A 23,555-nucleotide genomic window follows, 5' to 3' on the forward strand; every position below is an offset into this window, starting at 1 on the left:
TTTATGATGATACATCAGGGCTTTTTCTCACTGGTTTGGGAAGGGGCCTTTTGGTCTCATTTTGGGAAGAAAATTAGTGAATTGGGAAAGTTTTTTTCAGGAGTAAACTTCAAATTTTGGGAATTTGGCTTAAATATGAAATCATTTCAATTGGGAATGGGGCCCATTAACGGCCCCAAAAAGCCCACAGAAAAAGCCCTGTACATATTGTAAGATTCTATACTGGATGATATGGGTATGGAATACAGAATTAAGTTTTGTGGAGGGGGAGGGAATAAAGCTCCAATTGGTTTAGCTGATAAGTGCTATCTTAGCATACACAAGCTTAAGGGGGATTACAGGTAGGAGCTAAATATGACCTCACTTATTTCTAGTTTATAGACTACTGATGAAAATGATATGAATATAGTACAAATAACAGCTTTAGTTTTAAGATATCTTGTGCAATTTTCCAGTTATTTCTTGAAGAAATGTATTATTTTCTTGAAAAATATTCAAATAAGATATTTCTTTATTTAGTGAAGGTACATATACATATGTATATGACAAGGGAGAGTTTGATACAGTCTAATCTGTAATCAGAGTGGCAGTCAAAAGGTAGCATACTGCCTTAATGTTCAATTTTAATGGAAACTTAGTCAAAAATACCAAATTACTGTTTCCTTTTGTTTCCGGGCTATAACTCCATAACTGTTCAACGCAGCTCCTTGAAACTTTCTGTATATATCAGACTAGTGCCGTAGTTGTGCCTTTTGCTATTGCGGACCTTCCATTTTCGGTATTTTTTCTGTCACCATGGAAACTTAGTCAAAAATACCAAATTACTGTTTCCTTTTGTTTCCGGGCTATAACTCCAAAACCGTTCGACGCAGCTCCTTGAAACTTTCTGTATATATTGGACTAGTGCCCTAGTTGTGCCTTTTGCTATTGCGGACCTTCCATTTTCGGTATTTTTTCTGTCACCATGGAAACTTAATCAAAAATACCAAATTACTGTTTCCTTAATAACTCTTACTTTAAGCTTGATATATACGGTACATGTATTTGGGTTTTCATACCAACTGCGGGGCGCGGGGGATAATGCCAAGCTTTGTGGCTCCTTGCTCAAAAGTCAATTCATGTATAAACTAGATAATCATGGCTTTTTCAAAACCTATGGAATTAATAACCTGCATCTTTTTCATGATCCCTAATGACTATTTTATGCTGGACTTTATGTTTTATGATGATACATATTGTAAGATTCTATACTGGATGATATGGGTATGGAATACAGAATTAAGTTTTGTGGAGGGGGAGGGAATAAAGCTCCAATTGGTTTAGCTGATAAGTGCTATCTTAGCATACAAGCTTAAGGGGGATTACAGGTAGGAGCTAAATATGACCTCACTTATTTCTAGTTTATAGACTACTGATGAAAATGATATGAATATAGTACAAATAACAGCTTTAGTTTTAAGATATCTTGTGCAATTTTCCAGTTATTTCTTGAAGAAATGTATTATTTTCTTACAAAATATTCAAATAAGATATTTTTTTTATTTAGTGAAGGTACATATACATATGTATATGACAAGGGAGAGTTTGATACAGTCTAATCTGTAATCAGAGTAGCAGTCAAAAGGTAGCATACTGCCTTAATGTTCAACTTTATTGGACTAGAAAAAATACTTTTATTTTTAAATCCTATATTATAGAATTTTACAAAAATATTGGCTACAAAGTTTTAGAGAAATTTCTAGGAGAAATATTCATGATAATTCAATGTTTGAAATTCTTATTGAAGTCATGGACTTTCATGGTACTTTTCATTGGGTCATGGTTTTTTCCAAATCAGTAATGACGTTGATAGAGATTGTGTAAGACCCCCCCTTGAGTGACATATATATTGACCTTTTTGTTTTCTGACAGAGCCTAGCGACTAGAATAAACAAGCACAGACCTACGTACTATAACAGGCCATTGTTGACCACGTCTATAGAGGGTATGAATTAGTAAAAGGTCTTTAGTCTTGTAAGTGATATTGTACAAACAGTAAAACCGACCGACATTTTGTATGTATCTCAGTGGGGTATTGGGTATTGATTTTAGTTCAATCAATCTGTGATAATATGGTATTTTAAATGTCACAGGAACTTTAAAACGTCCACAATGACACAATTAGTATGACTCTTTAAACGTCAGGTCAAAGGCACGGCTGTTTGTATTGATCATACAATCATGCGCAAATTTAAAGTTGAAACGCGCCATCAACATACATTTAGCAAAAAAAAGATTTTAACTGACCTGATTTATATCTAAAATCCATGTGACTGTATATACCTCCTATAGAGCATTAATGTCCGATGACACCAAGTGATCTTCATACTTGTGCTATCAAAATATATAAAAATATCAACTTTTATTACATTTTTACCAGTGAAATATCAAAAATTATTCATTCTATAAAAGTGATATTTTTCACTAGTGACAAATATCATATTATTCACTAGTGAAAAATATCACTTTTGCTGATTTGACCAATCAAATCAATGATTAGAAAATACCAAGATAATTGACCAATCAGAAAGCCCGACATATATGTCAGCACCTGGACAGGGGAAACTATTTTTTTGTTTACAAATTATCGCTGTAGTCCTAGTTAGCATACGGGGTAGGGTTTTTATTGATAAAAAATGTAATAAACAGAATATCTAACAGTGTCTTCAGTAATACCAAATATATTTCACTCGTGTGGCTAATATTTTGATATTTTTCACGAGTGCGCAGCACGAGTGAAAAATATCAAAATATTAGCCCCACTCGTGAAATATATTTGATATTACTGAAGATACTGTTAGATATCCTCTATCTATCAATAAACTGTGTAAAAAAAACACTACTTCATTTTATAGTGACAAATCCAAGTTTGAAGTTATTTTAAGATTAAAATTCCTTCTTGTTGGCCCGAATGGAAGTGCAGGAGGGGTCTTAGAAACCAGAGTACTAGGTAAAAACCCACTTGGTGTCTCCACAACTTTTCACATCTGATAGGGAATCGAACCCTGGCCACCTAGGTGAAAGGCATGTGTGTTACCACTGTGACACCTAGCTGACCACTCAGTTTGAAGTTTCATTTAGATTGATGAGAAGATCCCGGACAAGAATAAAATACTGAATGAACAACAAGTGATTATTCTTTCAAAGATCGCAACTCAAAGTACTACTCTGTAAGGCGCAAATATATGATGGTTGAAAGCGTACCAAGATTTTTAAGTTATTCGATAAATTAAGTAATCTCGGCATAATAAAATAAAATTTCCATAGCTGATACATCAGAGGAATATGGCAACTGATTTGAAAATACTGCTTTGAAAACATTTTAATGCAAAGTTTCAGTATAGTACAATTGTATGTCTTTTCTTTAAGACAATCAGTGAATGTATATTTTCCAGTACAAACAAGAAACACCTACATGAAGGTTACTTACTATTTATATCGGAAACAAATAAAATTCTGGGTTTGTTGTGACCTATAGTATCAACAGAATATTACAATGTCTTAAAATCAATCTGGCTTTGATGTTCATAAGTTAATGAAGCTATAGGTCATAATTACATGAACAGATCGTTGAGGGCTTGGTGTGTTAATGACTGCAGTAATACACGACTGTATCAATATTCTATGAAGTACTACGCGTCAACATTTCATTAAGGTTACTTGTGTCTCTCTTTGTAACATTTAAGATGGAATGATAATTACACTCCTTGACAAAGTTAGTATTTATTCAGATCAAATTTTAAATCAACTACCAGATACATTGTTTAAACAAGACTGTAGATTTATATTAAAATCATAGGCAATTCACGTGAAAAATATATTATAGATTTAAATGTTTTGTTTTCACTTCCAAAATCGTAATCAATAAGCTATTCATGTTTTTTTACTGCCAACTCATTAATATCATATCGATTTTCACAACAAAAAAAATCTTTTTTTAATATTCAAGGTACATTTTGTACAAGAAAGTTCTACACATTTATTTTACACTTAATATGTTGTTATACCAATGAAAAGAGATGATTATTTTATGTGTTTAAAGGTTTTAATCTGCTTCGATTCCATACTAAACATTGGTTACTAATCTAACAGAAACTTATTAACAAGTCCGGGGACTGTACAGATAACTCAGGTGTGAGACCCCTCCCCCTCCTCCCTCCCGTAACCCCCCCCCCCCCCCTCCACCTGTGCCCCCCCCCCCCCCCCCCCTCCACCTGTGACCCCCCCACCCCCCAAGGTTTATTTTATATACTATGGTTGTAATATCAGTAAAGGCAAACACTAATGCTATGCATGTTGATTTACTGTATCCAAGCTATTTATGAGGTAGATTTAAATCTCCAAACTTAATCACAATACGATATTTAAACTGTGGTGAGTTAAACTGCTTACTGACTATCTCTACCAAGTTTCTTTGTGTGTTGTGTAGCAAACTGTAACACATTATCCAATATATCCTTCAACTACAATATTGGCCTTGTCAAGCTGCCATAGAGCTTGTAAATACATGTCTAGTAAATAGAAAACAAAACTTTGGTGTTGAAAAAGGTATAGACTGGTCGGTCTGAATGACCTGTCTTTTTGAACTTTGAGTAGCATATTGATTGGAGTCAAGTCGGTAGTCATATAAGGGAAACAGGTGCATAGCATACATGTATATATATTTACCATTGTATGGCACTGCCACTATATAACCTTACCAATTCAGTTGCGAGTTCACCAGCTTATGAACTGCCAACTGAAATTTGAATTTGAAAATTTCCAAAAAAAATCGCACGACAAATAAAAAATCGCAGATGGTAAATATAAGCATTAAACAGCTTTCAGTTGGCATTCATAGTCAATATGAATGCCAACTGAAAGCCGTTCAATGCTTAAATGTGCAACAGTTTACAATGAATCAGTCGCGGGCTAGGTGGTACGTTACTGAAGTACTGGTGACAGTGTCACAGGTTCGATTCCAATATAGGGTATTTTTCCCATTATGACACAATTTTTGTTTGCCTGCTGTTTTACATGTGGCAGTGTATACGTTCTTTGTTTGTGTTTTTAAAGCAACTCAAATTTAACGGGAGTATTATGGTACATCGTTGTTAAGGTTATCCAAATTTATATACAAAATATAACAATATATGACAATCAACAGGCGTATTTAGTTCTGCCCTGCAGTACTCTTGTTTAAATTTGATTTTTTTTTTGTAATTCTACATTCAGTCATCTTTCTGGGAACTTGAATATGTAACTAAACTATTAACAATATCAGATAACAAGGTACCCCCAACAACCGAGAAACGTTAGGTTCTGAAATTTTGATAATCAAAATATATTAATACATGTGACAAGCTGAACTTCTAGTGTTATTTAATATATACTGTTTAACATCAGCATTTTATTAAAAAAAAAATCATTTTACCTGTATGCATAGGCACATTGGTTGTGTGACAGAGACCAGACGCCGCAAGAATAGAATGATATTGGATATTTTTATAAGGCTTTTTCACTGCTTGTTTTTTGTCGCCCAAAATCGGCCAAGTTACTCTAAGGTACACGTGCCTTAATTATGTACTCTATTCACTTAAACATCAATTTACAGGCTGATATACCCACAAACATGGTCGCATACTTTGAATATTCCACGAAAAGGTCAATGTGACAGGTCATTCTGGTCAGACTACATAACCATGTGTTTACTCCACAATGTGTACACGTGCGTTATGTACTTAACGCACCAAAATATCAGTTGACAGGTTGTATATATACCCAAAAACAGAATCGCCTACTTTGAATATTCCACGAAAAGGTCAACGTGACAGGTCATTTTTGTCCGACTTAATTCATTCCATCCAGTCTGTTATCAAACATACAATTGAGAGGATTAAAATTTTAATTTATCTTTACAGAACTGTTTATAAACGTATATATACTTTGTGTTGGTTAAAAATATAATCTGGACTTTCAATTCAAGAAATTATTCTTGATAGGTAGATTATGCTATTGACGTTTGATGAACAGTTTTATACAATGTGTAACCTAGATGATCTACAGCTGTTGAGAATCATTCTGTTACATACCCCCCCTACAAACTTAATTCCTGCCGAATTCAGGGATTACTTAATTCATTGCTGTATAAATAGTTTGTTGACATTTGATGATCAATTTTATACAATATATAATCTAGCAGGTTGACAACTAATGAGATTCTGTCTGTTAAATACCCCCTGCATGTTCAACTTGGTAACAAATGTGGTAACTATAATTCCTTCTGAATTTAGGGATTACTTAATATTCAGTGTTCCCTGCTTGGGAACATGTAAGGAAACCATATCTTTAATCTAAATAGACCTACCTTCTTTCTTAATTCCTAACTTGGCAAAACCTTGCATTTGGCCTTTTAGGGTTGATGTACATAAGCGAGGAAAGGTATGGGTTATCCCCCGACATAGATAAAATAAGGGCCTGGACAGATATGCGGACCAACCAGTTCATCAATTTGAAAACTAAATGCAATGTATCGGGCCTAAATCTTGAGGGACATTCAAATCAATAAAGGACTTGAAAGTTTTTGTCAATTGACCCACCAGAAATTAAATGAAGTCACTATAAGTGACTTGTCCATCCTTAAAATATTTTGTAAAGGAATGGACTGCAAAAGTGAAAAATGGTCCTGTTGGTGCTAAGGACTGGTGAGGCCATAATGTGACCGGGTATCATTTATACATATCCAGAAATTGACATTTCAGTGTGTTTACACTATAAAAGCATCCATCAGTTGTCCAATCATCCATGAACACTATATATCTCGCTGTATATAACATAGATGTTGCGAGGATGTATAGTAGACCCCAAAATTCTTTAATGTCATTCCAATTGTTAGATAAAATGTGACATTAACATTGCAGGATTTCAATGTGAAATTAGCCATTTATAGTATTTTCTTAAAGGTTGTATACATGTAGATGAAAATTGTTTTTGAAGTCTAATGTTAAATACAACATAAACATAGCAAAAGTGTTAAGGTCAATGTTGACAGGTCTTCCACAGCTGTCTGGGTTATTTGCTTTACATCATACAAATTTAATAGACTGTCAAGGTGACTTAACTTAATATATAGCAACTGTATATTAGTCTGTATATTATATAGTCTAGCATATGAACATATGGTGTGAGTTAATATGTCAAATCACACACAATTTAAAATAATATTCACTCTAAGAAATACATCCAATTCACAGACAAAATTAAAGAAAAACATATTATCCAATATGTGATATTAAACAGTATTATATAAAAAGAAATTATTATTTTCATCACAGGTTTGTGGTTTATTGAGGAAATTGTGTTTTAGAAAAAAAAAACATGTTATTATCCAACTTGTGATATGAAATGACATGATATTAGGAATATATATATAAAGGAATATTTTGTTCTTATATGAAAATTGTTCTATAAACATTGGTTTAGTAAAAATAGTTAATACTGAGGATGTCTATTGAATTGAAATGTAATATTAAACAAAGGACTTGTCACAGAAAGTGTTATTGTGTTGAGTAATGTATGTCGTTATCTTCCATTGCAGGTTCTGATGACGAGGGGGAACACCACCATGGGTACCAGACGCCACGTCGTGGTCACAGTAGGCAGGCAAGTCAGTCGTCCGTGACTAGTATACTGGGGGCCCGGGTATGTGGTTACATTCTGTCTCCGCTCACGGCTTCTCTCTATCCATCCTTCCTCTACACTCCAGAGTGTCTTCCATCACTTGTCTTCTGTGGAAAGCACCTTCCCAGTTCTTCCCAGTCAGTATTTGGAGAGGTCTATGGCAGAGTTATTGGGAGAATATATTGTGATTATCTGCAAATTTAAGGGTCGAGACAATTTTATGTCTACCTGTTTGTTTTCTGTAGACAATCAAAATGCCACAATCCAAAACCATTAATTAGTCTTAAAGTTTTTCATCCCTGGTTGGAATACTTTAAATTTATGAACCCTAAAATATTCTTGACTTTTGTATCTTTAGATCACCTGAAACGAAGTCTCAGTTGACCTATTGCAATCGCCTTTTGTCCAGCGGCGTCCGGCATTAACATTGTACATTTTCAACTTCTTCTCAATAACCTACAGGCCCAGAGACTTGATATTGGGTCTGTAGCATGCTGAAATGAAGGTGTACCAAGATGTTCAAATAAATGACCTTGCCCTACATTACATTCAAGGTCATAGAAGTCAAATAGGCTTTACCCTGATATTGGGTCTGTAGCATGCTGAAATGAAGGTCTACCAAGATGTTCAAATAAATGACCTTGCCCTACATTCAAGGTCATTGAAGTCAAATAGGCTAAAATCTTTAAACAACTTCTTCTCAATAACCAAGAGGCCTATGGAATTGATATTGGGTCTGCACCATGCTTGGGTGAAGTTTTTTCAAATGAATATCCTAGACTGACATTCAAGATCACAGAGGTCAAATAGGTCTAAATCTTTAAACGACTTCTTCTCAATAACCAAAAGGCCTATAGGGACTTGATATTGGGTCTGTAGTATGTGGAAGTGAAGGGCTACCAAGTTTGTTCAAATGAATGACTTTGACCTACATTCAAGGTCCCAGGGGTCGAACAGGCTGAATTCTTTAAACGACTTCTCAATAACCAAGAGGCCAAGGGACTTGATATTGGGTCTGTAGACTAGTATGCTGGGAAGAAGGGCTACCAATGTTGTTCAAATGGATGACCTTGACCTTCATTCAAGGTCAAAGGAGTCAAATATGCGAAAATCTTTTAAACAAGTTCTTGATTACCAAGAGGAGCAGCGACCCTGACATTGGGTGTGTAGCATTCTTGGGTAAAGGTTATAAAGACTGTTCAAATAAATGACCTGGACTTTAATTCAAGGTCACAGGGGTCAAATATGCTAAAATTATCAAAACTCAGGTTACTGTCAAGGCCCATGGGCCTCTTATATTTATCATAATCAAAGATATGTTCCACTGGGAATTAAATTTGCCCCTCCACTGCAGTATTTAATTATAACATATAAGTAAATTGAGTCCTAGCAACCTTTCCCCTGTTTCTGTGCGTATCAGATTGTCCAATTCCTCAGTTGTAGTACTAGTTTTTACTAAAACACTATATATATTCTTCACTCAGTAAATATTTGTAACATTCTCCACTCAAGCTGTCTTTTCACCTTATCACAAAGTGCTTATTCCTGATCTCAAACACGTTTAGACGCCACTTTACTGGAATATGCTTTCTCTGTAGCAGTGTAAATATCTTATTTATCTTTATCAAAATTTGTAAAAACGTTTCATAAACATATGTTTATATACAATGCCCTAAATCTCTTGACATCCATTTCATGTTTGAGATATATATATAAAGTATTTCCAGACCAAAACTCTCCAGGTAAGGAAATGTACAAGGAATGTCTGAAATCTTGTCTTTATACTTGTCACTCGGTATTTTCAAAGCAAATATACTTTAATATGAGGACCAAGTACCGGGGTTTCTCCAATACTTGACAGGGTGATCCAGTGGTAGGGATGGGATAAATCGGGGTTTCTCCAATACTTGACAGGGTGATCCAGTGGTAGGGATGGGATAAATCGGGGTTACTCCAATACTTGACAGGGTGATCCAGTGGTAGGGATGGGATAAATCGGGGTTTCTCCAATACTTGACAGGGTGATCCAGTGGTAGGGATGGGATAAATTGGGGTTTCTCCAATACTTGACAGGGTGATCCAGTGGTAGGGATGGGATAAATCGGGGTTTCTCCAATACTTGACAGGGTGATCCAGTGGTAGGGATGGGATAAATCAATTTCACACGTGGTAAAGGAAGACAGCTGGCACACGCTATGACGCAACTCACAATAGCGTAAAATCATCATTTTATGTTGCGCAATTAACCATGTCGCAACTTGCTAACGTCATCAATTTTGATGCATATTTTCATGATGACATGATGAAAAAGATTCACAACACCTTACGATTATTTTTACTATTTGATGTACAGTATCTGAGAAAAATAATCAAACATCTCAACGCTCATGTAAGAGTACTAGTTTAGGTCAGCCAGCCAAACTCTTACACTCTGATAAAGGTATCTCTGTCCATGAAACATGCCCATGTCAGATTCTATTAATCTCGAGCCTACCATTATTCATATATACGTATATGGAATATATGTTGTGAAATAATCGTGTCTTAACTTTCAATGACCATTTTAATAACCATCAACTTTTCCAAATTATCGATTTTTGTAAATAGTAGATTTTTAAACCCTGCTGTGTTTTTAAATTGATCTGGAGTCAGTTATGTAAAGCATTGACAGCTTAAAAAGACTTAATCTAGAAAAATAAATAAATCTTCGTAATTGTTAATACTTGTATTGTTGATATTCTCAGAACTGTTAAAGCTGACAACACAAAATAAGCAACATCAAACAATAAAAGTGTAACATTGATAAAACTGATAAAAAGATCAAACTTTTATATGATCTTTGGATAAATTTTTGAAATTGTTTTTTATAACTTTGAGTAATACATGCACTTAAGTAAGATGACAAAGTTAGTGACACTTACGTGGGTCACGGTCCATTTGCTTCAATCATGTAGAAAATTTATGAAGTGTTTGAATTATTCAAAAGGCTTTAAATGAAAGATGGAATTGCATTCATATATCAATAGTATTTTACTGATTAGTATATATATATATATTTACCCAACAACCATAGGGGTCCTCAAATGAGCCGTCCCAAACAATGGTATATATTATTGAAACCACTGGCTACAGGTACCTGATCTTGTGTGACATACAAATCAATATATCTATAGATTGGTGGGTATTTCAACATACACCACCTTTCATAGGTCAAAAGGTTTGTTGAATTGAATAATCTTATAATGTGTAGTAGGGACTCTTTTATAGACACCCAGTCATCGGTAGGCGTTATTAAAGTGGCCAGCATATATTTCATTATATCATCACCCAGACATCGCGTGATTCGGTTGATTGCTAATTATTTTGACTTTATCTCATTTTGACTTTATTGAAGGTAATCATAGCTATGTGATTTGTTTATCAATATTTAATCAACAACTTCATTACTTGGTTTATATACTCCAAACACATATTGATGGACAGCCTGCAGCGTGTGATCTTTCGCGTCAGTAAGTGTAATTTCTGTTAGTTATTTGGAGCACTAATGGATCAGGTTGCCCAGAGACAAATAAACGTGTGTCCTGAAGAGGCGTAAATCGAAATAGAGTCAGATTATAATCTTCTGTACACAGTTGTGTAAAATTAAAGTTCAGGCTTTATAAAGACTACTTTGACCCCTCGTGTGTATATACATTACAAACAAGTATGCTGAATTGTCCTCTTGTTATTTTTTATGTAAATGTGAAATGAGTTACTGAAAGACCAGAGTATCAAGAATGTTGTTTATTTGTAACTTTAAATGGTAGTTTTTTATGGGGTTTTTTTAGTGATAATAATTTTTTTAATAAAGCATTGATGTCATTTTTTTTTGTTTCCTCGGGGTATGAAAAAACATTTGTTTGCAAACTGTATGAATCCGTGTAGTGGATTCTTACAGAAGTTTGCAAACAATTTTTTTTTCATACCCTGATGAAACTAAAAATTAATTGACATCAACGCTTATAATTAACTTTTGAAAATAATTTTCTAATTTAAAACATGTTTTATGTACGATTTTACTGGTTTTATATGGGATTCTTTTTCTCAAATCAATACACAACGTCAATTGTCGTATTGTGACGTCACATTTTTCGTGCCATTCTCGGAATTTTTTTAACAGTGGTATGGAAAAAAATCTCATAAAACAGAAAGCTGCAATCTGCGTACAAACAATGGAAAATTAATTGTAATCTTTTGAACAGAAATTTATGAAGCTGACATTCTCAAAATGAACATGATATATATTATTGTAGATGCTTTTATTGCTTGAAGTTCACAGTTTATGGTCAGCTTAGAATAACAAACATTAAATTGAAACAATTAATACTTTAGTTTAACATTCTACTTCCTGCTGTCTGTGTTGAAGCCCTTTCACCTTAGCAGTATTACCATTGTACATGTCACTGATCGTGAGTAGACAAGTGATTTTAATTTCACTACTGAAAGGCCAAAAAGTTATTTCTTTGAGGGAATTTGTTTATTTAGTACATAGTAGAGAAGGAGATAGTCATGGTTACGGGGTTTAACATGTGTACTGTGACAGATACATAGAGGTCGAAAGGCCTTTAGGAGATATACCCTGGGTTGATCAATCCAACTCTGACAAGTGTCGAAAGTTTTGTCGTATTTCATCTATATAATCCACCTCTTACAATATCTGCGAGCATTACAATATCGTAGACATAACAACACAACATTAGGTGATTACTGTATTAAATACGGTACGACTATAGCTACCTACTGTAGTGTTATATATAAGTTTGGTGATTACTATATTAAATACGGTACAACTATACCTACCTGCTTTAGTGATATATATAAGTTTGGTGATTACTATATTAAATACGGTACGACTATCCTGCCTACTGTAGTGTTATATATTAGTTTGGGTGATTACTATATTAAATACGGTACAACTATACCTACCTGCTTTAGTGATATATATAAGTTTGGTGATTACTATATTAAATACGGTACAACTATACCTACCTGCTTTAGTGATATATATAAGTTTGGTGATTACTATATTAAATACGGTATGACTATATACCTACCTGCTTTAGTGATATATTATATAAGTTTCGTAATTACTATATTAAATACGGTACGACTATCCTGCCTACTGTAGTGTTATATATTAGTTTGGTGATTACTATATTAAATACGGTACAACTATACCTACCTGCTTTAGTGATATATATAAGTTTGGTGATTACTATATTAAATACGGTACAACTATACCTACCTGCTTTAGTGATATATATAAGTTTGGTGATTACTATATTAAATACGGTACGACTATACCTACCAGCTGTAGTGATATATATAAGTTTGGTGATTACTATATTAAATACGGTACGACTATACCTACCAGCTGTAGTGATATATATAAGTTTGGTGATTACTATATTAAATACGGTATGACTACACCTACCGGCTGTAGTGATATATATTACACACATTAAGCATTCATTCTCACATTTTTGACTTCCTGGTACAGATTTCTTTAAGAGTAGTGTAATTACAGAAGCTATTAGAAATATGAAGGTTGCATAAATGGTGGTAAAGGACATTCAACATTGACAAAGAACTAGATCTTTACTTTTGACAAAAAGAAAATGAAAATTTTTTAAGTCACCTGGAAAACCAAAATAAAACAACAGAAAGTGTCAATGGCTGTACTCGGTGAAATCGTACTTAATGGTGGAATTTCCTTTATACTGTTACAGTCATTATTTTAAAGGTGTTCTGCTTTTCATCAGTTTTTTGCAAAAAATTAAAATTGAAAAATGTTGATTACCGGGTACTTGAAGTAATATCATTAGAGAAAATTGCTGTAAATTTTTTCATCTTAATGAAAAAAAATCCATCCATTTTGTCAATCCTGAAAATTTGAAGCAGTGGGAAAGTAAAAATCTTTGTGTAGCTCAGACTATAATGGGAATGTTCCTTTAGTTTTTAGTGGTGGGATTGACTGCTAATGGAAAGCTAAAGATTGTAGTAGTTTTAGCCCAGCAGTATGGGGATGATTGTTTTCATTACTCCTTCCTACTACAGATTTGACCACTCAGTGTAAGAGATTGAGTGGCTAAAGAACTTGGGTTGTGTTTGTCTTCCAAGGCAACCTTGGTGGTGGTGAGATATGTTGATATAAATGTGAAGAGTATAGGTCACCTTACCAGCTCAGGCTTGTGGGAATTTCCCTTTAGCTTAGTGGTAGGATGTGGGGAGTATAGGTCACCTTACCAGCTCAGGCTTGTGGGAATTTCCCTTTAGCTTAGTGGTAGGATGTGGGGAGTATAGGTCACCTTACCAGCTCAGGCTTGTGGGAATTTCCCTTTAGCTTAGTGGTAGGATGATGGGAGTATAGATTAGCCTGCTAGCTCAGGCTAGCAGAAAATGCCCTTTAGCCTAGTGGTAGGATGTCTGCTAAAAGAGCGAGAGATGTGTAGTTCAAGCCCAAATGTAGGCAGAATATTTTCTTTCAACAGCTTTGGTCTTTTAAGGATGGCCTCCCCCGTATGCAAGATGCATGCTTTTAGTGTATGTGTGTATGACTTAGGAGACTGCCATAACACATTTGTCAACTTTATAGTGCTATCTCACTGAAACATACTGCCATTGACATCCAGCAGGACACCCCACGTGGTCACATTATACTGTCGATGGGTGAACCAGTCGTCCCACTCCCCAAAATGCTGAACGTTAAACAGAGGTAGCAACTACCATTTTATATACTCTGGTATGTCTCGGCCAGGGGACAGAACTCAAAGCCTTCCCCACAGGGTCGAACACTCAACTAAAAGCCTTAAGTGAGGCAGTGTCAAAGGGAGACATTAGGAAGAATAAAGTTGTTTAGAAAGAAGAGAAAAAATAAGTTCCCAAATTTAGTCGCCTCTTACAATCATGCAATGGTGCAGCAGGTACAATTCTTACACCATAACTTTAGGGCATTCCTATTACATAGAAGTATGGTGTATACTATACTTTATATATATATCATAAAAAATTACCAACTTTCAGGGGTAGTTAACAAACATGATGCCACCTAGAGTAACATTAAAGTGTACATCCGAGTTCAGAAAAAAGATAATATTGCTTATCCCATGTCGGCGAGTCAGTGAGTTCCAGGTTGATGAATAATTGTTTCATCTAAAGGACAATGCATATCTTCATTGCTGAAATGGACTAAAAAATTACACTTTTTCACAAAAATGTATAAAAAAAAAAGGTATTTTTAAAAAATAGATGAATATACTTTACATACTTTATAAAAAAAAATGCAAGCCTTCTCTATTTTGGAAAAAAAAAATTTAATTAACAGCTTTTTGTGGATGCTTTGAGTATTTTGTCATGACCATCTCTATGAACCAATTGTTTTTCTCATTTCTAGGAGCAGGACTTTGTGAGACAGGCACAGGAGGCAATGGATGTTACGTTAGACCTGATGAAGATGGAAGAGGGCTGGAAATTCCAGGCAGGAGACAGTCTGGAAACTGGAATTGTACACAGCCAATTCTTCAAACAATACAAAAGGAAAATATTCCGACTACAGGTATATATTTGATTATTTCAATAAATTGGTATGGCATTGATGGTCAATATAAATCACACGGCTTTGCAGTTTGACCCTTATATTTACATTTTCTACAGCTGTACAGTGTCAGGAGTCATCCTTTTTTGTGGAATAGCTATTTTGATTGGTTAATGTCACTGTTCATATGGTTACTGTGAACAACTATGATGTCAGATGACCAATGTCGTTTACAGGCCATGAACAGCCATCTCACCGGCCATGAACAGCCATCTCATCGGCTAGTTTGCTCATAAAGAAGTGACAATGACATGCAATTGTATCATTATCAAAATTGTGGAATTTTTACTTGTAATACAGAGCTTGATACATGGACTTGTTGCCCGGTTTCCATTTGGACTCAATTGTTAGAATATGTATATATGTGGTATTAATGTATTATTATATATCAATCATATTTTCATTTGATCAATGCAGGCATTAGTTAATATGGACCCTAAAAGGATATGGGAAGAACTAGCCTATGGAACGAACAACTCGCCGCAGTGGAACCCCACGCTAGTGGAGTGTAGGGTAGGTATCAGTCTACCAGACAACAGGGGTATGAATCTGTGGTCCAATACAGGGGGTCAGTCTACCAGACAACAGGGGTATGAATCTGTGATCTAATATAGGGTGTCAGTCTGTCAGACAACAGGGGTATGAATCTGTGGTCGTATATAGGGAGTCAGTCTGTCAGACAACAGGGGTATGAATCTGTGGTCGTATATAGGGAGTCAGTCTACCAGACAACAGGGGTATGAATCTTTGGTCATATACAGGGTGTCAGTCTGCAAGCTTAGTGTATGAATAACTTGTAAGTGAAATACAGTTGGAGTTTTAAAAGTCTACCTTTATTTAATATGTGAGGTTGTGTCTTATTGGATTTGGCTATAATGTAGTCATTTAAGTGGAAAGATTTATTGACTGAAATATATCATATATATTATAGATACCTTTCATGGGGTCAAAGTGAGGTCACTTACTATAAATAGATATATTTTGGATGTCCTTGCTCTACTGACTTCATTAATTGTCTGATTGTTCTGTAACTTTGTACACTTACTCACAATCATCATCTCTTGTACGAGTTCACATTTCAACTACCTGGGGTCAAACTGAGGTCATTGTTACTATAAAAAGATATATTTTGAATGTCCTGGGGTCAAACTGAGGTCACCTTTACTATAAATAGATATATTTTGGATGTCCTGGGGTCAAACTGAGGTCACTGTTACTATAAATAGATATATTTTGAATGTCCTGGGGTCAAACTGAGGTCACTGTTACTATAAATAGATATATTTTGGATGTCCTTCCCCTAGCGACTTTATTAGCCCACCATCATCAGATGGTGGGCTATTCAAATCTCTCTGCGTCCGTGGTCCGTCGTCCATCCGTCCGTCCCTCCGTCCGTCCCTCCCTCCGTCTGTCCCTCCCTCCGTCCGTCCCTCCTTCCGTCCGTCCGTAAACAATTCTTGTTATCGCTAATCCTCAGAAAGTACTGAAGGGATCTTTCTCAAATTTCATATGTATGTTCCCCTTGGTGCCTAGTTATGCATATTGCATTTTGAGACCAATTGGAAAACAACATGGCCGACAGGCAGCCATCTTGGATTTTGACAATTGAAGTTTGTTATCGCTATTACTGAGAAAGCACTGAAGGGATCTTTCTCAAATTTCATATGTATGTTCCCCTTGGTGCCTAGTTATGCATATTGCATTTTGAGACCAATCATAAAACAACATGGCCGACAGGCAGCCATCTTGGATTTTGACAACTAAAGAATGTTATCGCTATTTCTAAGAAGGTACTGAAGGGAACTTTCTTAAATTTCAAATGTAGGTTCCCCTTGGTGCCTAGTTATGCATATTGCATTTTGAGACCAATCGGAAAACAACATGGCCGACAGGCAGCCATCTTGGATTCTGACAATTGAAGTTTGTTATCGCTATTACTGAGAAAGCACTGAAGGGATCTTTCTCAAATTTCATATGTATGTTCCCCTTGGTGCCTAGTTATGCATATTGCGTTTTGAGACCAATCGGAAAACAACATGGCCGACAGGCAGCCATCTTGGATTTTGACAACTGAAGAATGTTATCGCTATTTCTGAGAAGGTACTGAAGGGAACTTTCTCAAATTTCAAATGTAGGTTCCCCTTGGTGCCTAGTTATGCATATTGCATTTTGAGACCAATCGGAAAACAACATGGCCGACAGGCAGCCATCTTGGATTTTGACTATTGAAGTTTGTTATCGCTATTTCTGAGAAAGCACTGAAGGGATCTTTCTCAAATTTCATATGTAGGTTCCCCTTGGTGCCTAGTTATGCATATTGCATTTTGAGACCAATCGGAAAACAACATGGCCAACAGGCAGCCATCTTGGATTTTGACAATTGAAGTTTGTTATCGCTATTTCTGAGGAAGTACTGAAGGGATCTTTCTCAAATGTCATATGTATGTTCCCCTTGGTGCCTAGTTATGCATATTGCATTTTGAGACCAATCGGAAAACAACATGGCCGACAGGCAGCCATCTTGGATTTTGACAACTGAAGTTTGTTATCGCTATTTCTGAGAAAGTACTGAAGGGATCTTTCTCAATTTTCATATGTAGGTTCTCCTTGGTCCGTCGTATTGCATTTTTGGACTAATCTGAAAACATTGTCGACAGACAAACATTATCGCTAAATCTCAAATTTCATATATAAGTAGTCCCTTGTTTAAAAAGCACTGAAAGGATATTTCTCAATTTATACAGATTAGTAAGAGGAGGGGAGAAAAGATCAATCTGACATGGAACCTATGAAGATCATTCAATGGTGGGCGCCAAGATCCCTCTGGGATCTCTTGTTAATAGCCTGATTGTCCTGAAACTTTAGGGGGGTGCAATAGCTCAGTAAATTAAGAGCACTGGCCTCGTAACCTCAGGGTGAAGATCCGAAGTATGGGGTTCAACACTCTCTACCCATGTTGGATTGTGTTACTCGTGAAGCTGAGTAATGGGCCAGTCTGTGATGTCGTAGTGGGTCCCTGGGCAAGACACTTTACCCTAATTGCTCTGAATGACATTTGACAGGCCTCCCGTATTCTGTTCAGTGAGGTAGTCACCAACTATACAAGGAGACCCAACCCCTAGCTTTTCATAGGCCAATAAAACTAAGTAAATAAACAAACTGAAACTTCATACATTTGCCCGACAAGCTCGCATTTCAACTACCTGGTGTCAAAACTTAGGTAACTGTTACTATAAAAAGATTTACATTAGTGATTGGTTCTTGGTATGATTTGTATTGTCTGTGAAGCTTCATTATTTAATATAATTGATGTAAATTCTATTGTTTTGTTTATGTATCATTACAGACACTGGAGACAATAGATGACAATACAGAGATCAGTTACAACATTGCTGCGGAGGCTGCGGGAGGTTTGGTTACCTCTCGTGACTTTGTCAACGTCCGATGTTGGGGCGTACGGGGCGGTGTCTACCTCAGCTGTGCTTGTGGAACAACTTACCCAGACATGCCCCCTCAGAAAAAATATGTCAGGTACGAGACGTTTCGGCAGACCGACGAACACATCCACCAGTTTTCTGTTCCGTCTGTTTCCAGGAAACCAAACAACCCTTTAGTCCATTAGTATACTCTTCATAGGTTCAGATGGGTTCCTCTGAATGTTTATATAAATATTATCTAACTGTATGTGTTAAGTGGGGTTCCTTAAATATTGAAAATTTATTAATTACAAAAACTGGATCTAATTATGTATCCTGTAACTGTTGTGGGAATTTCAAAATTAATTAATCCACTGAAGTGTTGGTAGATCCTGTAGAGTATAAAGTGACACTGAGGCTATGGATATGACACAAATTTAAGCTTATATCTATTGATTATGTAAGTGAAATTATAATTGGAAAGGGTTTTAAAAACATTTTTCTGTTCGACAATCCAAAATGGAAAACTAAATAAATTTAAGATGATAAAAAAATGACCATTTATGACTTACTATATATTAATTCCCAAATCAGCCATATTAATTCCCAAATCAGCCCCCTCTACTAGTATCAAAATCTAGTGTTAATTTAGGGAGGGCATACATTTGTGAATGTTAACTGTTAACTTATTTTAAAATTGATGATTCTGCAAAAATGACGATGACGTATTGTGGCTGATACTTTAATATCAATTATGAAATGGCAATCAATTCCTAACATGAACTGAAAATTTGATTGTTTTCCTCGAAGGGCTACAGGCCTATTTTGCCTCTTTTATTAATCATCCTCAATGTCTGTTCTGCTTTGACAGAGGAGAGAATGGTCCCGGAGGTATCATACTACAAGTCTCTCCAGAAGATCCCAGCAAAAGTCTTCTCACCTGGTTTTTAAATTCAAGCTTGAAGGTAATAATAAAAAAATAGTAATGTTAATTAATGTTTAATCAATAGAAACATCAGTGTTTATATTCCATTGATAAAAATAACTTAGTGTTTTCAGCTTACCAAAAATTGATTACTAAATGTTACTAAATGGACAATATGTCAATAATTAATTCATTAATTAATATACACATAAGTTAAAATTTCTTAATTTGGCCTAATTAAGGTACCCGGTAGATATATTGTTGTTTTGTTGGGTTCATGGTATATTTAGCTGATATTTTAATCCATGTTAAATTTGTCAAACAAGGATACAAATTTTGTGCTTCAGAAGTGATAATAGTTTCTGTACACTTCAATGTACTTATTGAGTTAAAATCTCCTTAAATTAAACTCTCTGTTTCTGTGTTTTACCCTCCTATTCTAGAATAGGGGATTAATAATTGATATACCACTCCTTAATCATAATATGTAGAGGATATAGTTAACATAGAGCTCAACACTTCAGAGTACTTGAGTTAAAATTTCCTTGGTTGAAAATCTCTTTTTATTGTGTGTATTACCTTTCCGTTCTGGAATAGGGGATAAATAATACCACTCCTTACTTCGTGATATTTATAGGATAAAATTAACGTAGTGATCAACATCCGTTTCTCTGCCTGATAGAGGGAGTGGCCAATGTAGCCCCTAACATGTACATTTGTGTGTGTTCTGTCACTTTCGACTGCCTGAATATACCCCATAATTAGTAAAGAGGGGTGAGGTACGATTTAGTAAAGAGGGGTGATGTATGATTTAGTAAAGAGGGGTGATGTATGATTTAGTAAAGGAGGGGTGATGTATGATTTAGTAAAGTGGGATGAGGGGCGATTTAGTAAAGGAGGGGTGAGGTATGATTTAGTAAAGGAAGGGTGAGGGTATGATTTAGTAAAGGAGGGGTGAGGTATGATTTAGTAAAGGAGGGGTGAGGTATGATTTAGTAAAGAGGGGTGAGGGATGAGGTCAGTGAAGAGGGTGGTGAGGTATGAATTTAGTCAAGAGGGGTTGATGTAATGCTTTCAGTAAGGCGTGGTGAGGGCTGATTTCGTCCCGCGGGGTGCGGTCATGCTTTCGTCCCGTGGTGGTGGCTGTCTGCTTTCGTCCCAGCGGGGTGCGGGCTGCTTTCGTACAGGGGGTGACGGGCGCATTTGTACCGGGGGTTGCGGTCATGATTTAGTCCGCGGGGTGGGGTGCATTTAGTACCGGCGGGGTGAGGTACTTTTAGTCAGGGGTGCTGTCTGATTTAGTACAGGGGGTGAGGTGATTATAAAGCCCGGGGTGAGGGGCGATTTAGTAAGAGGGGTGAGGGATGCATTCGTACGGGGTGATGGCTATTTCGTAAAGGAGGGGTGGGGTGATTTAGTAAAGAGGGGTGAGGTATGATTTAGTAAAGGAGGGGTGAGGGATGATTTAGTAAAGGGGGTGAGGTATGATTTAGTAAAGAGGGGTGAGGAACAATTCAGTAAAGTGGGGTGAGGGATGATTTAGTAAAGGAGGGGTGAGGGGATTTAGTAAAGAGGGGTGAGGGATGATTTAGTAAAGGAGGGGTGAGGGATGATTTAGTAAAGGAGGGGTGAGGGATGATTTAGTAAAGAGGGGTGATGTACGATTTAGTAAACGGGGACGATTTAGTAAAGAGGGGTGAGGGATGATTTAGTTAACGGGGACGATTTAGTAAAGAGGGGTGATTTAGTAAAGGATGGGTGAGGGCCGATTTAGTTAAGAGGGGTGAGGGACGATTTAGTAAAGAGGGGTGAGGTACGATTTAGTAAAGAAGGGTGAGGTACGATTTAGTAAAGAGGGGTGAGGTAAGATTTAGTAAAGAGGGGTGAGGGATGATTTAGTAAAGAGGGGTGAGGGATGATTTAGTAAAGAGGGGTGAGGGATGATTTAGTAAAGAGGGGTGAGGAACAATTCAGTAAACTGGGGTGAGGTACGATTTAGTAAAGAGGGGTGAGGGATGATTTAGTAAAGAGGGGTGAGGGACGATTTAGTAAAGAGGGGTGAGGGATGATTTAGTAAAGAGGGGTGAGGAACAATTCAGTAAAGTGGGGTGAGGGATGATTTAGTAAAGGAGGGGTGAGGGATGATTTAGTAAAGGAGGGGTGAGGGATGATTTAGTAAAGAGGGGTGAGGGATGATTTAGTAAAGAGGGGTGAGGGATGATTTAGTAAAGAGGGGTGAGGGATGATTTAGTAAAGAGGGGTGAGGGACGATTTAGTAAAGAGGGGTGAGGGATGATTTAGTAAGAGGGGTGAGGAACATTCAGTAAAGTGGGGTGAGGGATGATTTAGTAAAGGAGGGGTGAGGGATGATTTAGTAAAGGAGGGGTGAGGGATGATTTAGTAAAGAGGGGTGAGGGTCGATTTAGTAAAGAGGGGTGAGGGATGATTTAGTAAAGAGGGGTGAGGGATGATTTAGTAAAGAGGGGTGAGGGATGATTTAGTAAAGAGGGGTGAGGGGTGATTTAATAAAGGAGGGGTGAGGGGTGATTTAGTAAAGAGGGGTGAGGGGTGATTTAATAAAGGAGGGGTGAGGTACGATTTAGTAAAGAGGGGTGAGGGATGATTTAGTAAAGAGGGGTGAGGGATGATTTAGTAAAGAGGGGTGAGGGGTGATTTAATAAAGGGGTGGGGGTGATTTAGTAAAGGAGGGGTGAGGGGTGCTATTCTCCGGGGGTGCGGTCTTTGTCCGGGGGTGGGCTGCTTATGTCCCCGCGGGGTGCGGTCTTTAGTAGGAGGGGTGCGGGCTGACTTTCGTCCGGGGGGTAGCGGATGATTTGTCCGGGGGGTGAGGGCTGCATCTTCGTCAAGGGGTTGGGATGACTTTCTAAGGCGGGTGCGGTGCTTTCGTACAGGGGGGTGAGGGCTGCTTTCGCTGGAGGGGTGTGGTGTTTAGTAAGGAGGGGTGAGGGCTGATTTCGTCAGGGTGGTGACGGTGATTTCGTCCCGGAGGGGTGAGGGATGCTTTGTAGCAGGGGTGAGGTCGCTTTCTACGGCGGGGTGAGGGCTGACTTTGTAAAGGGCGGTGGGGTCCGCTTTACAAGGGGGGTGGGGGTGGTAGCAGGGGGGTGAGGGACGCTTTGTAAAGGAGGGGGTGGGTCGCTTAGTCAAGGAGGGGTGAGGTTGTTTGTAAACGGAGGGGTGAGGTTGCTTTAGTCAGTGGGGGTGAGGTATGATTTAGTAACGGAGGGGTGTAGGGATGATTTAGTAAAGGGGGTGAGGATCGATTAATAAAGGAGGGGTGAGGGATGATTTAGTAAGGAGGGGTGGGGTGATTTAGTAAAGGAGGGGTGAGGGATGATTTAGTAAAGGGGGGGTGAGGTATGATTTAGTAAAGGAGGGGTGGGGCTGACTTTCGTAAGGGGGGTGGCGGGCTGATTTCGTAAAGGGGGTGGGGATGCTTTAGTAACAGGGGGGGGATGCATTTGTAAGGAGGGGTGAGGGTGATTTGTAAAGGGGGTGCGGGTGTTTTAGTCGCGGGGTGAGGGACTGATTTAGTACCGGAGGGGTGAGGGCTGATTTAGTACGAGGGGTGCGGGCTGCTTTAGTCACGGCGGGGTGGGTGCTTTCGTACCGGGGGGTGCGGGTGTTTCGTCCGGGCGGGGTGCGGGCTGCTTTCGTCCAGGCGGGGGTGCGGGCCTGCTTTCGTACCGGCGGGGTGCGGGCGCTTTCGTCCCGGCGGGGTGCGGGGCTGCTTTCGTCCCGGCGGGGTGCGGTCTGCTTTCGTCACGGCGGGGTCGGCTGCTTTCGTCCCGGCCGGGGTGCGGGCTGCTTTCGTCCCGGCGGGGTGCGGGCTGCTTTCGTCCCGGCGGGTGCGGTCTGCTTT

General features: G+C 37.6%; 1 protein-coding gene across 6 annotated transcripts in view; it reads left to right on the forward strand.

The window, feature by feature from the left end:
* LOC117322406 (stAR-related lipid transfer protein 3-like) overlaps positions 1-23,555 on the forward strand; it is a 63,548-nt gene that overhangs the window by 33,191 nt on the left and 6,802 nt on the right. For 5 of the 6 annotated variants that reach the window (XR_004531540.1, XM_033877286.1, XM_033877283.1 and 2 more), the window contains 5 exons: positions 7,616-7,719; positions 15,131-15,292; positions 15,749-15,844; positions 18,678-18,862; positions 19,619-19,712. Coding sequence is in view for 5 of the 6 variants with exons in the window: in XM_033877286.1 (XP_033733177.1) it covers positions 7,616-7,719; positions 15,131-15,292; positions 15,749-15,844; positions 18,678-18,862; positions 19,619-19,712 (641 nt within the window). In the remaining variant the exon portion in view is untranslated. The remainder of the gene's footprint in view (positions 1-7,615; positions 7,720-15,130; positions 15,293-15,748; positions 15,845-18,677; positions 18,863-19,618; positions 19,713-23,555) is intronic. The other variant, XM_033877287.1, reaches the window with a different exon arrangement.

Source organism: Pecten maximus, chromosome 2 (assembly GCF_902652985.1).
Source record: "Pecten maximus chromosome 2, xPecMax1.1, whole genome shotgun sequence".
NCBI lineage: Eukaryota > Metazoa > Mollusca > Bivalvia > Pectinida > Pectinidae > Pecten > Pecten maximus.